The sequence below is a fragment of the Xyrauchen texanus genome, chromosome 35 (assembly GCF_025860055.1).
Source record: "Xyrauchen texanus isolate HMW12.3.18 chromosome 35, RBS_HiC_50CHRs, whole genome shotgun sequence".
Classification (NCBI taxonomy): Eukaryota; Metazoa; Chordata; class Actinopteri; order Cypriniformes; family Catostomidae; genus Xyrauchen; species Xyrauchen texanus.
In genome coordinates, this window is record NC_068310.1 from 4,604,118 (window position 1) to 4,627,218 (window position 23,101).

The 23,101-nt window shown below is 40.9% G+C and overlaps 1 protein-coding gene across 2 annotated transcripts in view; it reads right to left on the reverse strand.

Moving 5' to 3' along the window:
- Positions 1–23,101, reverse strand: part of LOC127628649 (pleckstrin homology domain-containing family G member 1-like) — an 89,052-nt gene that overhangs the window by 37,918 nt on the left and 28,033 nt on the right. For both annotated transcript variants that reach the window (XM_052105418.1, XM_052105417.1), the window contains exon 2: positions 5,342–5,802. In XM_052105418.1, coding sequence (XP_051961378.1) covers positions 5,342–5,677 — 336 coding nt within the window. In that variant the 5' untranslated portion in view covers positions 5,678–5,802. The remainder of the gene's footprint in view (positions 1–5,341; positions 5,803–23,101) is intronic.

The following is a 23,101-nucleotide window of genomic DNA, read 5'->3' on the forward strand; positions in this document are numbered from 1 at the left end:
TATATTTAGCTATTTATTTTATTTATCTTTATTTAAATGGTCAGCAATTGACTGATACTAAACAGTACTGATGTTTATTTAGCTATTTATTTTGAAATGTATTCTTTATTTAAATGGTCAGCCATTAACTGATACTAAACATACAGTATTAGTTTTTGTTTAGCTATAATTTTAATTTATTCTTTATTTAAATGGTCAGCAACTGACTGATACTGATCATACAATACTGATGTTTATTTAGCTATTTATTGTATTTTTATTTATTCTTTATTTGCTCTATGTTCATATCTAGAATTTGTTGACAATGTATAATAATAATGTCAAATATTCTTTAATGAAAATGCAAAAAGGTCTGCACTGTAAAAATGCTTTTAGTTCAAACAGGAGATAAAAATAGTACAAAAGTTTCAGCTGTCTGCCTTCATCAGTGGTTTTTATCTCCTGTTTGAACTTAATAAAAGTATTTTCACAGTGCAGACCTTTTTGCATTTTCATACTGATACATAGGTCTTAGCACCTAATTAGCTGGGAGAGCGCGGTGAGGGCTTTGATTAAATATTCTTTGATAAAATATATGTTTAAGAAAGCAGCCTTCTGAGTACCTTTGCATAGTCATATCGGTGCACAATCCACATAGAAAAGGTCTGTTTTCCACCATATCGGTCTCAAAAATCCAATATCGGTTGGGCTCTATATAGATAAGAAGAGGGTCCTTCGATAACCAAAAGTGCTTCAAATGAGCTTTGAAGAACTCGTAATTAAGAGTGTAAAAGCGGGAGGAACAAACTGTCAGAACTATAGAAGCCTCCACTCTGCATTTGAATGTCTCTCTTTCTGGTTGACAGCTGAGATAAGTGATTCTTTCACTCTTTACCTGAGCACCCTCAGGCAGTGTAAAATAACCATTCTGTGTCTACCCAAAAACACACCCCAAGTCAACACCTCACACATACAAACACACAGACATTGAGGTTGTGTTGTGTGCTAATATTTTTAACACTGAAAGATAAAGTGATGGTAAAAAGATACAGTACACTCTCAGCATTTTTTAATACACAGTCATTGTATTATTGAACACAATTTTTCAGTTATACCAATACATTTTTTTTTAAATAATCTGTCATCAAAATGTAATAACTTACCCCGCCTCTGTGATGACCTGTCATACAGGATCTGTTCCGAAGACTTTGATGGTAGCTTGTTAATAAGCTAATGTTGTGATACTCTAAAGCACAAAGTATACTTCAGTTAGATGTGAATGCTAGGTGTATGCATACAGGACGCATGACGCAGATGTCATCATCAGCAGAGTGCTCGAACACTGAAGATTTTCCTAACCGTGCATACTCTAAACGCACAGTATGTGCATGCGTGAGATAATTTGCAGTAATTAGTGGGTCCACAAGGTGGCAACACTCACAGTTGAGCCATTACTGTCATGAAGAAGTGCTAGAAGATGTAATTGTCGCTAAACAATAGGAGACGAAGGTGGAAACAACAACATTGGATGTGCACGTCAAGAGCGCGTGTTTTACGAGGTCAGTAGAAACCTGCATTTGTGTAACTCAAGTATGAAGGAATATAAATACACTTTTATGGGTCTCAACTCCGGAAAATAAATAGTCCAGTATCTCATAGCAGTGGTAATGTGCATGCATCAACAGCCTGTGTTTGTGTGGAGAGTCAAATGGAGTATCCATTCAAAGGCTGAGCATTTGCATCACAGCCAAAGTATACTTCGGGCTTTAAACGCATACAATTATGTAGCAATCTGACATATTATTGTGATGTGAAATAGTCACGTTTAATTTTTGTTGGATACATTTTCACTATAAATGTATAAAACATATAGTTTTAACCCTGAATTCTGATTGGACAAACCGTGTTTGAAGCCTTTGTAAAATTACTATAAACGCACACCTGGCATAGGGTTCCGCTTCACATTGTGCCTAAAAACGCCCCTTACATGTGGTAAAATCACTGTATAACACAGACTCAAGGGGCTTATTGCTTTATTTTACTCCACTGAGGGTCAGTTTTAAGGGGTAGAGTTACTAAAAAAAGCATTCCTGTTGACTGTGTTACATCATATACAACTAAAAATACAACTCACATATGGCACAACTCTTTGAACGATTCACCTCAACAACCCTTCACCCACAGGGGCAGTAGTTAGAATTTCTGTAAGCATATATTGATTTCAGCAGAAGAACTTTCTACCAACTCTGGCAGAGTGAGTAAGAGACAGACACAGTGGGTGTGGTGCTAGACATTTATTGAAATAATAAAAACATAAAATGTTCCAAAAAGGGGAAATATAGAGTCCATGTGAAAAGGGGGATCTGGCACCTTCACAGTGAATGGAGCTGTGTGAAGAAAGGGAGTGAAGAGAGAAAATGTCCAGGTATAATGGGTGAGGTCCGGCAGCCGTGATACGTTCCCTTCTGGATCAGGGCACGAGAGGTGAAGGCACGCTAGCCCATCAGCTGCGTTGCGTGCTCCAATCCCTTGTGTCGGATCTAATTCGCACTGTTCCTGGACCTGCGAGGATGTCATGGTGTGCACACAAGGCGATAGAAGCCGGCTTCATGAGGAGAGGCGCAATGTTTTTATGGCAGTGGTGATGAGGCTATATTCACATCAGGTGTGCCTCATCATCCGCTACCCAAATGAGGCTTATTAAATCGCACCTTTCCTCTCTCCTACAAACTCTCATTGTGAGCCTAGTTGAAGGACAGCCCTCAGAGGCAGGGCAACGATAAAGAGAGGAAGGTGTGGATCGTTCTGCCACACTACATTCACTCAATTCATAGTGTGATGACTCTGTTGCATTAGTAGCACACCTATGATGTCTTAAAATGCCACCTACACAGGCAGCTCACTAGAGACTACTTCTCACGATCAAATTCATTCCAGATAAATAAAATCAAGTCCCGCCCTACATCTTTTCTTTTTTAATATACTGTTTCACTCAGAAATATGTCACTTTATGGAAGTAATGTTTTTTTGTTTGTTGTCAAAACCAATAAAGAACACTAGTGTCCTTTATTGCAGTAAGCAAGCAAAGTATGGTGACCTATATGGAGCCTCAGTTATAGTGATGTGGCTGATTGATACAACATGACCTCAACAGAGTAAGTGTTAAAGCCCAGATTCTCCACCTTTAGAGTGGCAACAACACCAGTGGACTTTGTAAGGGTTCAAACTCAAGGCAAGTGAGTTAGTCCCTCTGTGTGTGTGTTTATGGCCAATTTAATGCTACTGAAAACCAGGGGAAACTCTAAATCATGGATATGTTAATTGAAGGCCATGACCTTTACTCCCTGCTTATGTCTTCTAATAGATAAGGTGTCTGGCCTGAGGTCAGATGATTGTAGGGTTGACTTCTGCTGTGGTTGTACATCAGACCGCAAGCAACAGTCAGTAACTTTTCATTTAAGAGATGTCTAGACTGGGTGCCATTCAAAATGAAAAAAATGTATATATTAAAATAATTAGGTGTAAACCTATTTTTCAATAAGTGACCCGGTGATCCTAAATCTAAAACCAGCGAGAGACATCACCTAACGGTGCTTAATAGCAGCTTGACAAATTTAACAGTCCTAAATGTGCATGTAACAGAGAGAGAGAGTTTATAAGAGTACACTGCCTCCAGAACTTGACTTTACATACACACATGTATTGTATACAGCAGTCTGTAAGTGTTAGCAGGAAGCCCTGTTGTTTTCCTAACCTACATTCTTCTCCTTTATCTGATCTCTCCATCCATCCTGCCTGTTTTCTTTTCTCCCTTTCAAACCATATATCATCCACTTAGTACCAGGGAACATTTAAATGTAGATGGGACCAAGGGAATTATGACCCCCTAAAAATCCTTGACCCCATATTGTGAGAAAAGTGTGTTTCACCAAATGAAGTTCCAAATGTGAGTTTGGAAGGATCTTGTTCAGCTAGGCATGCCAATCATATCCCAAGGATATAGAAGTGCCTGCTTCCCTCAATCTGGTGACGATTCTTTCAGCATCCCGCCACCACCACCTCCCCATCTGCATCGTTACAATTCATGATGCCTATACCACTTATGAGTGAGCGTTAATATGGAGTTATTTTGACAAATTTAAGGTTTTAATCTTTGATACAAGTATATGTATCCATTCTATAAAATCAGTCGACATTAATTAAAAGTTGGGCAAAATCTTCTGGAATTTTACTTTGGGCTTTTTTAAAACAATATGATCAAATGGGCAGAAACTTTACTGTGCATTGCCAATAGATAATTAGACAATCTACATATATAAAACATACTGAATGCCAAAGTTTAAAATCTTAAAACTATTATTTTCTCTGACTGCCATTCAGTCTCTACAAGTATACCTGACTAGCCTACAGCTTACTGAATGGCCAGGTCCTTCTCAGTCTCTATCGCGCACACGCTGGGTCACTCTTCGGTGGTTTCACTTTTGAAACTGATTCAGATGGCATTTACTGGCGATGTGAAAACATACAAGAGCTTGCTAGTATCTCTCGCATGCATGGTTCACCGTTTGCGGGTGAAGTTTGGATTCTCAGTACAGTAAATCCACTCCCGTATTTATAATGCTTGAGACATGCGGCACGCATAATGTATAAGCATGCATCGCTCCACACAATCAGTTTCTGTGCTGGAATGTGCAGTAGTAATCTTAACAAATATGAAGACTGGAAGGCAGAGTAGCCTGCCAGGAACAACTCAAGACACCTTTATCCCATCCTGGAAAGTTATAAGAAGTCAAATAAAATCAGATACTGCATTAATTGATTTTTTTTAATGCTTTAAATAAAAACTATTAATTAAAGAAATGAACACGCTAAATTTCACAGTCCTAATGGAAACGCTAAATATGTCACAACTATTTTGTTTTGTGACATAGATGCTGTGGAGGTGAATAACAACTTAAATTTTGGTCTGTTTCTCGCACAAAGCTATCGTACGACTTTAGAATAGCACATGAGACATATTGACTAATTTTGTGATACTTTTATTGTGCTTTTATCATTACTGGAGCTTGACATGCACAGTCCCCATTCACTTACTTTATGTGGAAAAGAACAGCCTGAGCTCAATCCACAAAATGTGTTGCATAGTGTTGATTACCACAAAACAATACAATTAAATAATAATAATATTAACTTGTTGCTAGTTAAAATAAAGAAGAACAAATAAAGAAAAAATCACAGTTACAATTCACGGTGCGTAAATGACCATTTAAATTTTTGTGTGGAAATTCCTTTAACCCTGGCTTTTTTGCAATTAGTGTCATTGAATTAGAAATCTGATCATAATAAAGTCTTACATTCTCACCTGAACTATACTGCGAAGGTCCTGGACGTAGGTTTTTTCGGTGTCGAGAATTTCCTGTACCACTCGGTCAACATACTGGAGTTTACGCCCTTCTGGTGACTGAACATCTCCCTCGCTTTGATTGGCCATTGTAGGTGTCTGTCTTACTAAATCTCCCTCCTCTAGCTGACCGGCAGGCATCAGCTCCAATCGGATGGCCCCAGAATCCTGATCCCGCTCAGGGGTGGAGCCTAATACCGGTCGGCCCCCCAGTGAGCAGTGGCTGTCCCGGGAAGAGGCGGAGGAAGAGGTGGAGCCGTAGCTGACCGGTCGGTCGTTGCAGTGCGTGGAGTCCATGCTGCGCGAGGAGCAGTATCTAAGGGCAGAGTTTCGGATCGGACCTCCCACCTGGCTTAGTACTGCCCCTCCAACAGGGACCTCCGGCAGCGGTGGTAAAACATCAGTGGAATATGGATAATCTTCTGAAAGAGAGAAAGAAAGATAAAGAGTGTAAAGTTTGATTTGTATTTTTTAAGTGATCTTCCGACTTTTATACTTAATCAGTAATTCGATTTTTAGTATTGGGTCTACCAATAAATGGCACCAATTTGCAGGTCTCTAGCAGGAAACAATACTGTTCATAGATAAATTTATGTTAATTATTAACAATTGCATTACTTGGGTTACACTTATTTCTAAGTAATATTTTCTATGTATAATACATTTAAAACAAGATTTATGTTCATAAGTATGTTTGCATTTACGTGACAGCTAAAAGGTGCCCATTGCACATTATTTTGAATTTGTTGAGAGAAATGTATAAAGTAATCATTTATTTGATTATGCTTTTTCAATGACGTAATCATTAAAGTCATATAAATAGATAGGTACAGTAATAAGTCATTTCTAATGGATTTTTTTTTTTAATTACCTAACACTAGCTTAAAAGCAATCTAAATGCTGGTTTGGAAAATTTACTTTTAGCCCATATACACATTAAAAACTTTTGGGAAAATGGGTCCATAATTATTGATGACTCATCTGGCCCTACATAATTTATTTTTGTCCAATCAAATGCTCTCTAGAATGAGAATGCCACTTCCCCTAACACCACTTGCAACCAACTAGCAACTACAAAATCATGATTCATGGCTGTGACGTAGAATAAAATCCTAAACTAAATGAACTCTTGTAAAAATAAGGACGAGCCCTTTCAAATATCTTGCCACAACTTCCTGTTTCAATAGGAAGCAATACATTAGCACTGAGAAAAAAAAACTGGACTTAACATTTTAAGCTTAGTTCTTACATTATTTAGGTATATTGTGTGGAAAAGCAGAAATAAAGCCAAAAAAGTCAGTTATGTATGTCGGCTATCTGACACGCAACACTAAGTCAATCTCTATAAAGAGCCCACAGGGATTAGACATTGTTAATTGTAAAAGAACTCTTGATATATTATAATCTAAAAAATCCCACTCTGCTATAATTACACACATAATATTTGACTTCCCCAGACCCACATCTCTTGAGGATACACAACAAAAACATCCTGAGAAACCCACAGCTCTAGCATTCTTCTAACATAAACGCACACACGCAGGCACACACACACACACACACACGCACGCGCACACACACACACACACACACACACACACACACACACACACACACACACACACACGCACACACAGAGAAACGATTTTGGGTTTGTCTTTCAGGCAACAATGCTGGTCACTCTCTCTGTGTTCCTGTCTTTCTCTCACACACAGCTTAGAGGAAAAGTTGAACTTTATCCCACTTTTAGCTTGTGGCAGACCTACATGTAAAAATAAAACGAGCAAAACAACAGTAACATCAACCACATAGAATATTATCAAACTAAATTTTAACATGAAATTTAGATAGATATACCCTGAGGGAGGGAACCTCTGTCATATCTAGAGACGAGAATCTCATATAGACTTGAGGGTGGACTATTTTGACTTTGGTCATTAAGCAACCATCCAGAATATCTAAGCGACTGCAGAGAAACATGCTAAAAACCCACCCAGAACACCTTAGCAACCGTATAGCAAGGCACTAAAAACCACCCAGAATAATTTAGCATCCATCTAACAGTGCAAAAAAACACCTAACACCTTAGGAAATGCATAGCAATATGGTAAGAACCACCCAGAACACCTTAGCAACCATATAGCATCACACTAAATCCACCCAGAACACCCTAAGGCAAGGGTATACACATTTTTCGAGTGCCATTCCATCTCGCACACGGTCGAGCGCTCAGCCGGTCAAAGTATACTCTGTTGACCCACAACACGCAAGCAGCTCGCGCAAGCACCACTCACATTTTGTTGTAAAAATGTACAAAAATAATATACTTTATTTTTTTACTTTTATGAGTAGTGTGTCTGAAGCTCATAATGCAGCAGCCCACCAGTTGACAGTCACTAACCAGATCCTCCAAGCGAATTACCATGAGAACACACAGACATGCTAACAGATACACACACACACACACACACACACACACACACACAAAAGAAAAGGCCAGCACTGAAAGAGAGATGCCTTAATGACCAGATTAACGTATAATGGAGATATTCTACTCTTTGGGTGAAATGGAAGAGAATACTAAATGACAGTGTGTGTGTGTGTGTGTGTGTGTGTGTGTGTGTGTGTGTGTGTGTGTGTGTGTGTGTGTGTCCTTCATAGTTCCCTTCCGAGGGAACTCGCACTGCGTCATTGAAAACGACTCTTTGGGGAACGCTCCTTAGCGTGCGCCTCTGAAGTATGAATGAAACTATTCCAATCTTGATTGGTGTTGCGTCATGACGTAACATGTGACGGCATAACCGGATGCATAAAAGTGATGCCGGCACACACACACATTAGCTTTCGCTCTTCAGCAAGCGCTCTATGTATATTGTTTGTCTTATTTGGTGTTGTTTGTCCTATTTAAAAGAATTATGGCCACCGAACAATTCAAGAAGTGCGTGCACCCCTGCCCTCGTTTTATTACGGGTAGGGACACGCACGATTTGTGTGTGAACTGTTTGGGAGCGCAGCACGCACAGGCAGCTCTCGAGGGATCTGCCTGTGAAAGCTGTGAAGCACTACCCCTGAGAGTGCTGCGCTCCTGGTTGGCGTGCTTTGATGAGCACGGTCAGGCTCGCGTTCCCCACGGTTCTGGTCCCGCGTCTGTTGAGGCAGCGCAGCGATTGAGATCGTGGGGTTCGCAGCAGGATCTTGCAGATGAGAATGAGACTGCTCCGGCACTTTCTCATTCTTCGTTTGAGGATCCTGAGCCTACTGTGAGTGGTGCAGAAGCCCGCGTCGTGGCTTCTTCTGCCCACGATCAGGTCCCAATGCTCGAGCTTTCTGCTTCCGAGGAAGTGGAAATGCTCAGCATTGATGTGGACGACCGTGAGCCAAGCACGCCGGGTTTCGGCCAGGCTTATGAGGAGCTGGTTCAGGTTGTGACGCGTGCTGTGGCCAGACTTAACATTAGCTGGCCACAAAATGAGCAGGGAACGCACGTCGGAAGCAAATTAGACGAGCGCTTCCTGCAGCACACGCCACAACCCCAGCGCGGGTTTGCTGCTTTTCCCGATCTCCACAAAGAGATCTCGAGATCGTGGGATAAACCACATTAGTCCCGTGTCTCCACCCCCAGTGTGGTCGATTACAGCTATGTTTTAGGGGCACGGGATATGGGCTATGGGAAGATGCCTGGTGTGGAGGAGGCTTTAGCCGGTTACCTCTCTCCTGAGTCGGCATCTTCCCTTAAAACCCCGGCGCTGCCTAGTAAGCCCTGCAGAGATACATCTGCATTAATAAGCAGGGCTTACATGGCGGCAGGTTGGGCTGGTTCATGCCTGCACTCAATGGCGATTTTGCAGGCGTACCAGGCCGATCTCCTGAAAGATTTAGACGAGGGGGAGGGGCCAACTCCCGAAGATATTGCGGAGTTGCGCAGAGCCGCAGATCTGTCTCTCCGGGCCACTAAAGAGACGGCCCGTGCTATTGGCCGCTCTATGGCAGCTATGGTGACCACGGAGAGGCATCTGTGGCTAAATTTGTCGGGAATAAAAGAAAAAGACAGAGCTTTTTTGCTTGATGCCCCGCTCTCGCCCTCTGGCCTCGACAGGTTTCAGGAGGCGAGGAAACAATCTGCGGTGTTCAAGCAGTTTCTCCCCGTAAATCCAAGTCTAAATCAAGTAGGGTGGGGCAAACAGATCAGCCCCAGCCTTCAGTCAGCTCCTCGCACCGCGCAGAGCAAAAGGAGAGCGTTTCCTCTAGAGCCCCTCCTCCAGGAGCTTGGCAACAGAGGAAACGCTCCCAGCGGAAGCCCTCCAGCCAGGGGGCCGACCTGAGGGACATCCTTAAGGCTAGGAGGGCTTCGGGGAAGAGGTCCTAACCGGGGTGGTAGAACCTCGCAGGTTCGCAGGGCTGCCCCCCCCTCCCGCTGCAGAGCAACCGAGGTTGTTCTCGCAGCGGAGCCCTCAGGAAATCGGTGTCGGTTTCCCGCCGTCTCTGACACTTCGGGCCACACCAATTTCCAGCGAACGCACACCGTGCCGTTCGCATCAAAAGATAAAAAACACACATCAATTGTGGTCACAAGAACTGTGTTGACCAAATTCTGCCGGTATCCCGCTTCAGGAGGTCGAGAACAGTGCGCGAAAAACACCCGACACCAGCCTCGAGAGGCTGGTTCCCTTAGTAGATTTTGTAGAGGCATGGAATCATCTTCCCAACATATCTGCATGGGTCCTGCATATAATAAAATCAGGGTACAGACTGCAGTTCGGGCACCGCCCCCCCAAATTCTCTGGGGTGGTGCAGACTACAGTGGTTCCGGGGCAGGCTCAGGTGATGGAACAAGAAGTGCAATCTCTGCTGCTGAAGGAGGCCATAGAACGTGTTCCTCATTCAGACAGGGAGTCCGGTTTTACAGCCGGTACATTATAGTTCCAAAAAGGATGGGGGTTGAGGCCGATTTTAGATCTCAGAGTTTTGAACCGGTCTCTGAGGAGGTTCAGGTTCAAAATGCTTACTATGCCTGTCATCGTGAGTCAGATCAGATCCGAGGACTGGTTTGTCACGATAGATCTAAAGGACGCTCTATTTTCATGTATCCATCCTTCCATGTCACAGGAGGTTCCTGAGGTTCGCTCGGGGCTAAGCTTACCAATATCGGGTTCTTCCATTCGGCCTAGCACTATCTCTCCAGCACATTCACCAAATGTATGGATGCAGCTCTTGCTCCACTGAGACTTCAGGGCATCCGTGATACTGAATTATATCGACGACTGGCTCATTCTGGCCCAGTCTCGAGAAATGGCGGTTCGGCATCGAGATGTCGTTCTTGGCCACATTCGAAGTTTGGGGTTGAGACTCAACACAAAAAGAGTGCGTTACAACCATCCCAGTGCACAACGTTTCTGGGCATTGTGTGGAACTTCGGTTACGATGCAGGCACGCATGTCTCCTGCACGTATCGAGTCCCTTATGGCGATGGTGCCCGGTTAAAGCTAGGCCAGGCCATCACTGTAAAGCAATTTCAAAGACTGCTGGGCCTCATGGCAGCGGCATCCAACATTGTACCTTTGGGCCTTCTACACATGAGGCCCCTCCAGTGGTGGCTGAAAACCAAGGGGTTTTCCCCAAGGGGAATCCATTTCAGTATAATCAGAGTAACGCCGCAGGTGCCTTCGTTCTCTGCTAATATGGAAGAAACCTTGGTTTCTGTCCCAAGGGCCAGTGTTGGGAGCGCCATGTCGCCGAAAACCGCTTCGACAGACGCCTCCCTCACTGGCTGGGGCACGGTCATGGATGGCCGCTTGCCAGGGGTCTGTGGCAGGACCATCATCATTCTTGGCACATAAACTGTCTAGAGATGTTGGCTGTGTTCAGGGCTCTGAGGAGCTTCCTTCCAGACATCAAAGGTTACCATGTCCTAGTACGCTCGGAAAATACATCAGTGGTAGCTTATCTGAACCGACAAGGAGGACTCAGATCGCGCCCTCTGTGCAGACTGGCGCATCAGATAATTCTTTGGTCCCAAGGGAAAATACTGTCTATAAGAGCAATATATATTCCGGGGTTCAGAATCAGGGAGCAGACATCCTGTCGAGGCAGGGGCTGAGGCCCGGGAATGGAGACTTCATCCAGAGGTGGTGAAGTTGATGTGGGACAAATTTGGACCATCGGAAGTGGATCTATTCGCGTCTCGAGAGACGCCCCACTGTCCACTTTGGTTCTCCCTCTCACATCCAGCCCCACTGGGGTTGGACGCCATGGTACAGGCTTGGCCGAGGCTTCAGCCTGTATGCATTTCCCCAATCGCTCTGCTCCCGGAGTCCTGGAAAGGGTCCGCCAAGAGGGCATCAGTCTTCTTCTGGTTGCCCCAATGTGGCCGGCCCAGTATGGTTCTCAGACATAATTTCACTCCTGATAGCTCAGCCATGGCAGATTCCTCTGAGGAGGGATCTGTTGTCTCAGGCAGGGGGCACAGTCTTCCACCCTCGTCCAGAGCTGTGGAAACTGTGGGTCTGGCCCCTGAGGGGGTTCAGTACCTAAATGCTGGTCTATCAGCGGGGGTGGTTGAAACCATACTTAGCTCTAGGGCTCCGTCTACTAGGAGATTATATGGCCTCAAGTGGAATGTGTTCTCCACTTGGTGTAGAGAACATGAATTAGATCCAGTTAACTGCCCGGTGGCTTCAGTTCTGGAGTTTCTTCAAGATCGCTTTCTCGTGGTCTCTCCCTTCCACACTTAAGGTGTACGTGGCTGCCATTTCGGCATTCCATGCACCACTGAGTGATGGGCCTCTGGGGAGGCACCAGCTGGTCATTCGTTTTCTCTGTGGTACATGGAGGATGAGACCGGCAACCAGGTCCAGGGTTCCTGCCTGGGACCTGGCGGTGGTTCTCGAAGGGTTATCCCTTCGCCCAAGGACCTAACGTTCAAGATGGCTTTTCTCTTAGCTATTACTTCTCTAAAGAGGGTGGGTGATCTTCAAGCCCTGGCAGTGACGCCAGCTTGCTTGGAGTTTGCCCCTGGCGGATTTAAAGCCATTTTGCACCCGAGACCTGGCTATGTGCCTAAGGTGCCATCTAACACGGCACGGTCTACGGTCCTGCAGGCATTTCATCCTCCACCTCATGTGTCGGCAGAAGAAGAGAGGCTCCATTTGCTCTGCCCTGTCAGAGCTTTGAGCGTTTACCTCGAGAGGTCCTCTTCCTGGAGGAGGTCGGACCAACTGTTAGTGTGTTTTGGGTCACCTAGGAAGGGGCTCCCTGCCTCGAAACAAACCATTAGTAATTGGATTGTTCAGGCTATTATCTCAGCCTACAAGATGCTAATTTGCCTTCACCTTTGGCCGTAAGGGCTCATTCAACTAGAGGCATGGCGTCCTCTAGGGCTCTCTTATCGGGAGTACCCCTCCAGGAGATCTGTGAGGCAGCCGGTTGGGCTACCCCGCACACTTTCATCAGGTTTTATAGTCTGCACCTCCCTAGTACGCCTGGCGACGTGTGCTCTCGCCCTAGCTGAGTGCCTGAGTTCAGTTTCACCCTAGGGCAGGCCTTTTTTCGGTGCGTGGCCTAGTGGGCATTCGTTCCCCAAAGAGTCGTTTTCAACGACGCAGTGCGAGTTCCCTCAGAAGGGAACGTCTCGGGTTATGACTATAACCCTTGTTCCCTGAGAAGGGAAAGAGACACTGCGTCGTCCTGCCATGCCCCTCAAGGCCTGAGAGCGGCTTGCTTCATCGCTAGGCTAATGTGTGTGTGTGCTGGCGTCACTTTTATGCATCCGGTTATGCCGTCACATGTTATGTCATGACGCAACACCAATCAAGATTGGAATAGTTTCATTCATACTTCAGAGGCGCACGCTAAGGAGCGTTCCCCAAAGAGTCGTTTTCAACGACGCAGTGTCTCGTTCCCTTCTCAGGGAACAAGGGTTATAGTCATAACCCGAGACGTTTTATTTTAGTCTCACTAACACAATATTGTAAAAATATCCATTTAGATGCACCCTCTCCACAAACACTCGCAAAGGTGTGCACATACAATCAACTCACTGTAACATGGAGATTGTTCCTCTCCATTGACACAATGGGTCGGTTACCTCTGTGGAGAAGTGATATTCACTTCCATTGAAAAATTTAGACACACCTACTTATTATTTATTATTAATATTTTTCACATTTTATAATAATAGTATACTTGTAAAACCTATGAAGTAACACAAATGTAAGCATGGGAATTATGAAGTGATTCTTTTTCAAACTTCTCAAAATAAAATAAAAGGCTTTTTTTGTAAATAAATATATTTAGGACTGAATTTAGATTGGTCCGCAAAACTACTTTAAGCATACGTCTTTATATCAGAGGGTTTTAAGATCATGAGAAACATGAAGTGTGTCTGAAGTTTTGACTGCTAAATGGGAAAGGAGGGACAGACAGATAAAGCAAAGTCTTGGATTACAATATATCGGCAATTTGCACCAAATGGAAGATACTCAATTTGCACTCTGAAAACAAAACCATATAAACAAATTCCAGGGAATTGTTGACTTTCATTTTGTCTTTCAGTCAACCGCATGTCCTGTTCTCAGTTGCCAGTTTTAATTATTCACCGTCATTATTCACTCTACACACAGATGTCTACATTATTCAGGGATCCAGAGGGAAGCCACATGATTGGCTTTTGCCTGTCTGAGCCAGACTGTGATTGGCTTTATCCTGTGCATGCCAAATTCACACACTGACCCACTTTCACTACACAAACAAACTCAACATGAGATGCTGCCTTCTACAACCACACAAGCAAAAACATATGCACATATTGAACTATTGAACATGTAAGCTATTCATGTGTATAGATATCACTTTATATTAATGTTCCCTTTGTTAAAGGCATAGTTCACCCCAAAATGAAAATTCAGTGATTGTTTACTCACCCCTGTGTTGTTATAACCCCACATGACTTTCTTTCTTTTTCTTAACATAAAGGGAGAATTTGTAAAAAACAAATGTGCTCTGTGATGTCACACAATAGCAGTTTATGGTGACCACATCTTCAAGCTCCAAAAGGATGCAAAAGTATTATTCAGAAGTCTAATAAATGATTTTATGAGACTCATGATTATTATGAAAGCATACAATGAGCTTTGGTGATAAACAAACCAAAATCTAATGTTTTATTTAGTAAATTTGTTGACCGACCGTTAAAGATAAGACTGAATGAGAGAAACAATTCACACAGCCCCCCCTGGGCATGGGGAGTTCAAGAGAAAACACGTTTTGTTAATCTAAAAACAGGTCCACCACAGCGATAGAAACAACAGAACACAACACAGCTGCACCCAAACCAGAGAACTAAATGTACTAAATATGTCTGAACAGTTTGTAGTCAAAGAATAGATGCTTCCTATGCCCAGCCTTATTTGTTTGAAACAGATTCAAACTGAGAGAAATAGACAGATGAGGCTGTAGACAGCTACTGTCACAACATGTCCAAACCTTAAAGAAAACGACACATGATAAAAGGTATATTATCTGTGTTAATCAGAGTTTGGCCCTAACCTGCGACAGTACATTCGGTGAATCGCTTGCTATCTGTTTTCTGCATCGTGCGATTCACGCCGTGCACCCCACCTGCTGTGAACTGGCACCGGTCCCAAATCGTTCTAATTACAGTTTACTGAATCCTGCATCTCACTAGCCGGTTAGTTCTGGAGTGGTGGTGGTGTAGTGGTCTAAGATTTTAATGGTAATCTGGTAATCAGAAGGTTGCTGGTTCGAGCCCCACAGCCACTTATCGCACCACCATTGTGTCCTTGAGCAAGGCACTTAACTCCAGGTTGCTCCAGGGGGATTGTCCCTGTAATAAGGGCTCTGTAAGTCACTTTGGATAAAAGCGTCTGCCAAATGCATAAATGTAAATGTAAATGGTTAAAAACTACTTGATTTTGGCTAAGAATGTTACACCTAACGAATGTTCTCACTGAAGTATCCATCTCTTCAGTCGGAGGTCTGTCACAAATACTCACCAACATTCCCACGTCCTCTATCTCTCTGTTTGATTGAGTACTCTGTTTCAAACAAATAAGGCTGGGCATAGAAATGCATCTATTCTCCTCTGACTACTCATCATCTTTCATATTTCCGATCTTTCATATTTAGAAAGTTTGTGTGCAGCTGTGTGTTCTGTTGTTTCTATAACTGTGGCAGTCCTGTTTTTAGATAAACAAAACACCTTTTCCCTTGAACGCTCCATGTCACGAGGGGGCTGCGATTTCCGTTTGTTTCTCACCAAAGCTCATTGTATGCTTTCATAACAATCATGAGTCTCATAGAATCATTTATTAGACTTCTGAATAATACTTTTGCATCCTTTTGGAGCTTGAAGATGTGGTCACCATAAACTGGAATAATTTATTAGACTTTTTTTAATATAATAATAATAATAATGATTAATTATATTGTAATTAATTTGCATGCTTTTGAAGCTTGAAGAGGTGGTCACCCTAAACTGCCATTGCATGACATCACTACAAACAAATATTTTTTCACAATTTCTCCCTTTGTGTTAAGAAAAAGAAAGAAAGTTGTATGAGGTTTTAACAACACAGGGATGAGTAAACAATTATTGAATTTCCTTTTTTGGGTGAACTATCCCTTAAGAGGAGTATAAAGAAGTGCATTAATTACATTAATAAGGTATTCACATTTATTATTCAACATTATTACATATTACAAATTATGCATACATATATTAATAACATAAAAACATAAAATACCCTAATTAATGATTTATGTCAACTATCAAAAATCAACTATTATAGTGAGATTAACATGTAGTGTTTATATTCATTACTGTAATGTCTTGATTCACTTGTGTTGTCACATTGATGTCAAAAGAATGATGCTACTCCAAGTGATGTCCCAACTTATCTAGTCCAAGTTACCTAAAGTCCTCTACTCTTTCACAATAAATATCACATAATAAAGCCTAATGACCATTAAAACATACTGAACTTTATGCACATATGTTTTTAATTCCTTATTAAATGCTTCACAGGGGTCCACTTTACATTTATAACATGTAAGGTAAAATAGCTCACTTTTTGACAATTATTGCATGTAATGTGCTATATATATAGATATATATATATATATATATATATGTAAAATTATCGGTATGTTACAGAAGTTTAATGCACCATGCTCAACCTTAATTTTGTGTTTCAGCAGCATGATAGTAGCTCAGCTGCTTGCAAAACAGTAGTTTTTCCAATAACAAGCTATGTTTCCAGTGACTACATTGCTGTTTTTATGTCACATTGTATTGTTTTTCAGCTTTACAGTAGAGTGGGCTGAAATAATAATAATCAAAAGTGCTTTAAAGCTCTCTCTCTCTCTCTCTCTCTCTCTCTCTCTCTCTCTCTCTCTCAAGTAGCATTGTGAAGTCCAATGCCAACAACATCCAAAGTGAGCATAACATTAAAGTTGACCCTATTTACATTCGTAATGCATATTCCTGGTTTTATTTTTAACCAATCATCAGTGTATATTTTTCCAACGTGATCTCATAAGTATTTAGAGGCATTCTTACGCAAAGTGTGTTTCTAGCACATGCACATTTGCTCACATTTGCATAAACATCGTATAAAAAACTTTAGAGACATATTTACAAATAATTTTTTTAATTCATGGATATTGAATTAATGGAATTTATTGGTTAAATTTCATTGCATTTATAATCAATGATATAAATTAAATGTGCAGGGCTATCACATTTTCTGTATTTAGCACAGCAGACACGTTTACCTAATTTGACATTATAATTTGACATTTATCAGCCTATTACATTTTTTATATCTTTGAAAAGTAGTTATGTTTAGGGTATGGTGGGGTTAAGGGGTTAATGACTTCTGCTCCACCAATGTCACAAGACCCTCTTTTCAACCCCTGCTCTCCAATCACTTTCCATTCCTGTATGTAATGCCCACTTTTCAAGATACAATCAATTGCAGATTGATGAAATCAAGTGTTGTGCTGCATTTTGTTTCCTTTGAATGTTCTGTTTAACTCTCAAATATGTCACAATATGTAAGTTAAATGGGTTATCTTGATCTTGTGGTGATTTTATAGTTTATAGTTCTCCTCTGGGTACGGTTACCAGAGTTTTGCCAACAACACCACAACATTTTGTTTATCTTTGTAGCATTTCACAAGAAGCAAAAATGGCCTAATGTGCCAGTAGTGCAGATAAAATATGTAAGGGATAATCCAAAGGTGTGCGTTAAATGATTTTAATGCACAACGTGGTGACAGATATCCACCCAAAGTGAAGTGCATTCAAATTGTTTAATGCACACCTAGCTGTGGATTATCCTGCTTATACCATGGTCACTTCATCATTGATAAGTTAAAGCTGTAAATTTGTAGAACAAATTTGAAAGAATAAAAGAAAGGTTAACTTTATCAATGGGTCATTAGATCTAGAGTTCTGCCGGTTCTATATAAAGTGTGAACACACCCTTTTTATAAACTGAAATTAAATGCACTATAAAGAAATAATAATAACCAAATAATGTAGAAGGGTTAGAACTCCTAAGAACATGTCCTAATTAATTTCTATTCTTTGTCATTTTGACATTAATCAGGAAAAACCAGCATTGGGGACGTGACGTATCTATAACAGCCGTGACAGTATAAAAGAGGCACATACATTATGAGGGAAAACCATCAAAAACACTTTAAAACCTGCAGTCTTTGACCTCTGAGATATTCATATGGTATCTATTAAGATTGCACAATTGATTAAATTAAGACTGAAATCATTATTTGGTCTTGCATGAACACTAAACAACAAAAGGAAGATTTTTATTAAACAAATTCAGCGCTTTAGTCAGCGATGCGTGATCAAACTGACTGGAACTACCTGTGCAGTAAACTGTTTTAATGCACGCATTCCAGCCAATCAGAATCAAGTATTCAAATAGACCATGGAATACATTATTTTATACTCCTTACACACTTACAAACACAGTTTTATCTCATATACTGATTACTGTAGCAGAGAGTATGTGTGTTTGTATAGAGAGTGTTTCCTGTTCCAAATAATCTCAAACTGTCACATGACTGGAACTATATTTTATTTGTTTATTAATGATACCTTACACCCACCCACACACACACACACACACACACACACACACACACACACTGGTGATAGAGACACACCCTGTGAAGACAGCTGAGTCTGACTCTGATATACAAACGTATGCACGTGTAGATGCGTACATGCCTGTATACACACACAGACATGCATCAAACACGAGACATTATCAAAAGTTAAAGAGAGCTCTTTCAGAAGCTACGAGGTAACTGTAAACCAAGCAATCCTGTAAAGAGAAAATAAAGAGGGTGTGTATGTGTGTGTGTAGTAAATGTAAAGACATTTGTATAAGATCATGTTCTCTTTGATCACAACAACAAAAGCCATTAGAGCACTAAGCCTTTGGTTTATTTAGTAGAGCTTTCCGTGTGTTTTTTACCATCTTAAATTACATCTAAATCTGATACCCAGTTTTCATGTGTTATATTTACTCTTTGATCTGTGGACGTAGTTATCTATAAAAAAAGCTGCAACCTGGTCTCATAGAATCATGTTACTATACCAACATTTTTGCTAAATTATTTTTATGGGGATTGTTGTAGGTATCGTGGCAGTTTCCTAGTGAAATGAACACAAGAGTAGGCCTGGGCGATATGGGCAAAAATATTATCACGATATTCTTTTTCAGATCGTGCAATATTGATATTTATCACAAAATAGATAAACATTTATCATTCCACATTTTTTAAAAAATTCCAAGTTTGCAGAAGAAAAAAAAAACAGCAAAAGCATTGTAGTCTGAGGGATCTTCTACCAAAACATTAATATACTTTGTTTCTCAATCAAGTGCAGTTGGATATGAATGTTAAAAGACAATCTGTTCATTTTGAAGCTTAATAATAAACTTTTGATAACTTTTTACATTTTGATACACAAATATAGAAGCCCTTGTGACTGAGGAATGATACTGTAGGGGGTTCAGAGTTATCCACTGAGAGAAAATTTAGAAGTCTGAAATGCCCATTGTGTTATTTTCATTAAAGTGAGAAAGACTAGGCTCCCAACTAATAATTTTATTGTCTTTCCTTGCCAGAGGTGATGAAATCTGTTTAATTTTCACAAAATTAGAACACAAATCAGTTTGTTTATAATTAAACGCTCGAAACATACTGATTAATTTATAAATAAAAAAAGTTATGTTCTAAAGGCATTTCGGAACCACGTTAATGTATGCAGCGCCTCATGGTTACTCGCATGCGGGGAAAAGAGGCAACGCGTGCAGAGCGGGACAGAGCATAAATGAGGTATTTGGTGCTGGAGAAAAATATTCAAGAATTCATCGCAGAAATATCAGATCTGGTGTTCACTGCACTGCTGTTTTGTCGTGCTGCTCACTAGTGAAGATGAGAGGGTGCAACTGTCGTCATGATGTCTTGCGGATCACTCCGGGTTCAGGACTGTGGTGACAGGCGTAGCCTAATCAATAGCAAGGCAGCTTTTGTATTTACAGTCTGAGAAAGCCAAACTGATTGCGTTTTTCTGTGACTCACACCTGATTGTAGAGCACAGGCTAAATATCGCAAATAACTCAAAACCTTATCATCGATATCGTGGATATTTTTATCACAATAAATATCGAGATATAATTTTATCACCCAGCCGTACACAAGAGGCACTGCGACAACAATGAAGTTTATTCACCTTCACTCAAATCATGAGCAAAACGTTAAACTATCAGTTCAGAAACACTTAATTTTCATTCCTTTGTTCTTGTTCCCCACACAATGCTATCTTTTGACATCTAAACACTTAGATGTCCCTTTCAAGATAAGTCAGTCTAATTTTGGTCGATGAAGTGTTCCACAGCGAAACTAAACAGCCTCTTTCCATTCTTCAACAACTAGTATTAGTTCCAAGTAGTCTATTAAAGATCTGAGTAAATCTGAGTAATCTTGGCAAGCACTAGATTAATTAAACTCACAGTCAAAGTTAGGATAGTGTTGTTGATGATTGCCAGGGCATTGCTATGTGGTTGCTAAAGTGTTTTGAGTGGTTGCTAGGGCATTGTTAGGTGGTTGCAAGGGTGTTTTGGGTGGTTCCGTGGTGGTTGCTTACTGGCCAAGTCTAAAGACCTTAAATCTCTATGATATTCTGGTCCTTAGATATGTCTCTCCTTCATTGGAAGTCTATTTTATTGTCTGCCATATGACAATTGTAAGTCTGATTGCTTAGAAAAAGTAACAGTACACCTCTCCTCAATAATTAGCATGATTTAGGTTTCATTCATGTCTGTAGGTCAAACAAATGAAATCCGTATTTCAAAACTTACGGTTGAGTCAAGTAAGTTTTGTTTATTTTCACAATTGTTGTGAAAAAGCAGCTTTGTAGAAAACTATGCTGTAATGTCTGTAACATTTTTAAAATCCCTAACCTTAACTATGAGCAATAGTACTTGTTATGCTTGCCTTATCAAACACCACTAATTACTGAAAAATGTTGACAGTTGAAATTTGACAGTGTACACTTGAATGTGCCTTATGAATCTTTATGTAGGTCTTACAAAGCTTCTATGAACCTGTTTACACTTGGTATTTTGATCATCTCGGGTGATCCAGTCATATGTGATCAGGCGTGACATATAGCTGTTTACACCTGGTCACTTAAATAGTCTCCTGTGGCCACTTGTGTTGGGATTTTCGAGGGGAGGGTCTCTGATTTATTAACAACAGAAATCAATCACTCTGTCAGTGTGTTACTGCATGATAACAAAGCACATCAAAGTCAGAAAAGACAAAGAAAGCGATACAATTTTTTATGATTTTCCCCCCCAGATGCATTTGTTGAGGGTGCTCATCTGTGTCCCTGAATGATGATTTCAGATACATTGGAGAAGATCTGTGAAGTTTTCGTGCTTGTATATTGTGGCAGGGCGGAGGGCGGGGCCGGGTCGTGATCCTACACACACTGTTCCCGTATTAGGCTAATTAAGCCTCTGTGAGGGTTAAAGGTCGACTCAGAGGATCGTGCGGGAGAGAGAGATCGTTTACGGACATGTCCGTCATGTGTGTGTTTGTGTCTTCTTTTAAGTTTATCATTAAAATATTATTTATTTTATCAAGCCGGTTCTCGCCTCCTCCTTTCCATTGATTATGTTACATATTCACTTTATCAAATTTTCCATTTGGATGGTTATTTCCTTTTAAAGCAGCTTTGCCAGCAAAGTTTAAAACTTTTGTTTTAGTGCAGGGGTTGATTGCCTCCAAATGTGATTTTTGTGATCGATCACCCTTTTAGACCTGTATTTTGCGCTGACCTCTAGTCATCAGACCACCCGAAACACATCTAAATACCAGGTGTAAATGGGGTCTCTGTGGGTCTTAAGGTCTCCATCCTGGCTTACACACACACACACACACAAACAAACACAAACACACACATGCATCCACCCTCACCATGCACACTAGATAGCGAATGAAGAAAGGGGGTAAGAGTTATGGGGCGGGCGGTGTAAAATGCAGATTATGTCCCCTGTCTCTCCTCCCACCCCACCCCCACCTAGAGCTCTACTGGTGAAAGACTCAAACATGACATAATTCAGTGTAGACTAAAGACAAAGGCCCCTCTCTCTCTCTCTCTCTCTCTCTCTCTCTCACACACACACACACACACACACACTCACACATATAGACAGTTGAAGCAGTTTGGGCCAGGTGCCCTCTGAGCGCCAGGCTTTTAGCGTTGAGTCTTAAACCTGAAGTCATCTGTGTACAGTATGTATTTATAGCTAGATGTCAATAAATGTTTAAAATAAACTTTGTGCGGAAGTTGATACAGCTGTGAGGTAAGCAATATATTTAACGGTGCCTGTGGCCAGTTTGGAATGGTTAAACTGAAATTTTCTCAATGCAACACACCACTGGCATGGGGTTTACATTGGATTGTGGACAATATACACTAATGTAAATTTATACTACTGTTTGTTCCGTTCCTCTAATCTGATTGGCCAATATGCTGATCATTAGATTAACAGCACTGGGACACATCAAAGTTTGTATCACTCTTCTAGTCTGTGATCATGGTGTTACAGACAGGTTGTCAGTCTGTGTTTTGCTTTGTAATGAATACAATTTAAATAATTAAATTTATACGAGATCTGTGCGGTTGCTAGGGCTTTGCTTAACACTTATACATATATATATATATATATATATATATATACATGAACAGTATTATATGGCTATTGAAATTTGGGTGTACTACTGAAATTCTGTAATTCTATTTAGACAAAAAAAAGAAAGGAAATTCATATGTGTAGCTGATGTGGTGTGTTTGACAGCCAGCTGTGTATCATGAAATTTCAGTGTGGATGTAATGAATACCATTCCCATTCTCATTCATATCTGTAGCATAAATGGTGTGTAATTAATTTATTTATTTAATGTTATGCAGTAAAGTTGAATTTACTTTAGTTTTTAAAGGGGTTTACTTAAAAAGTATGAGCAGTAATTTAAATACAAAAAGTAATATTACAAGTCATGATTGCCTTAGCAACACCACTTATTATAACAGCCATACAAACATGTAATCCCAAAGGTCATGCATAACTGCACCGAGATAAGTGAACACTGAAATAGTCT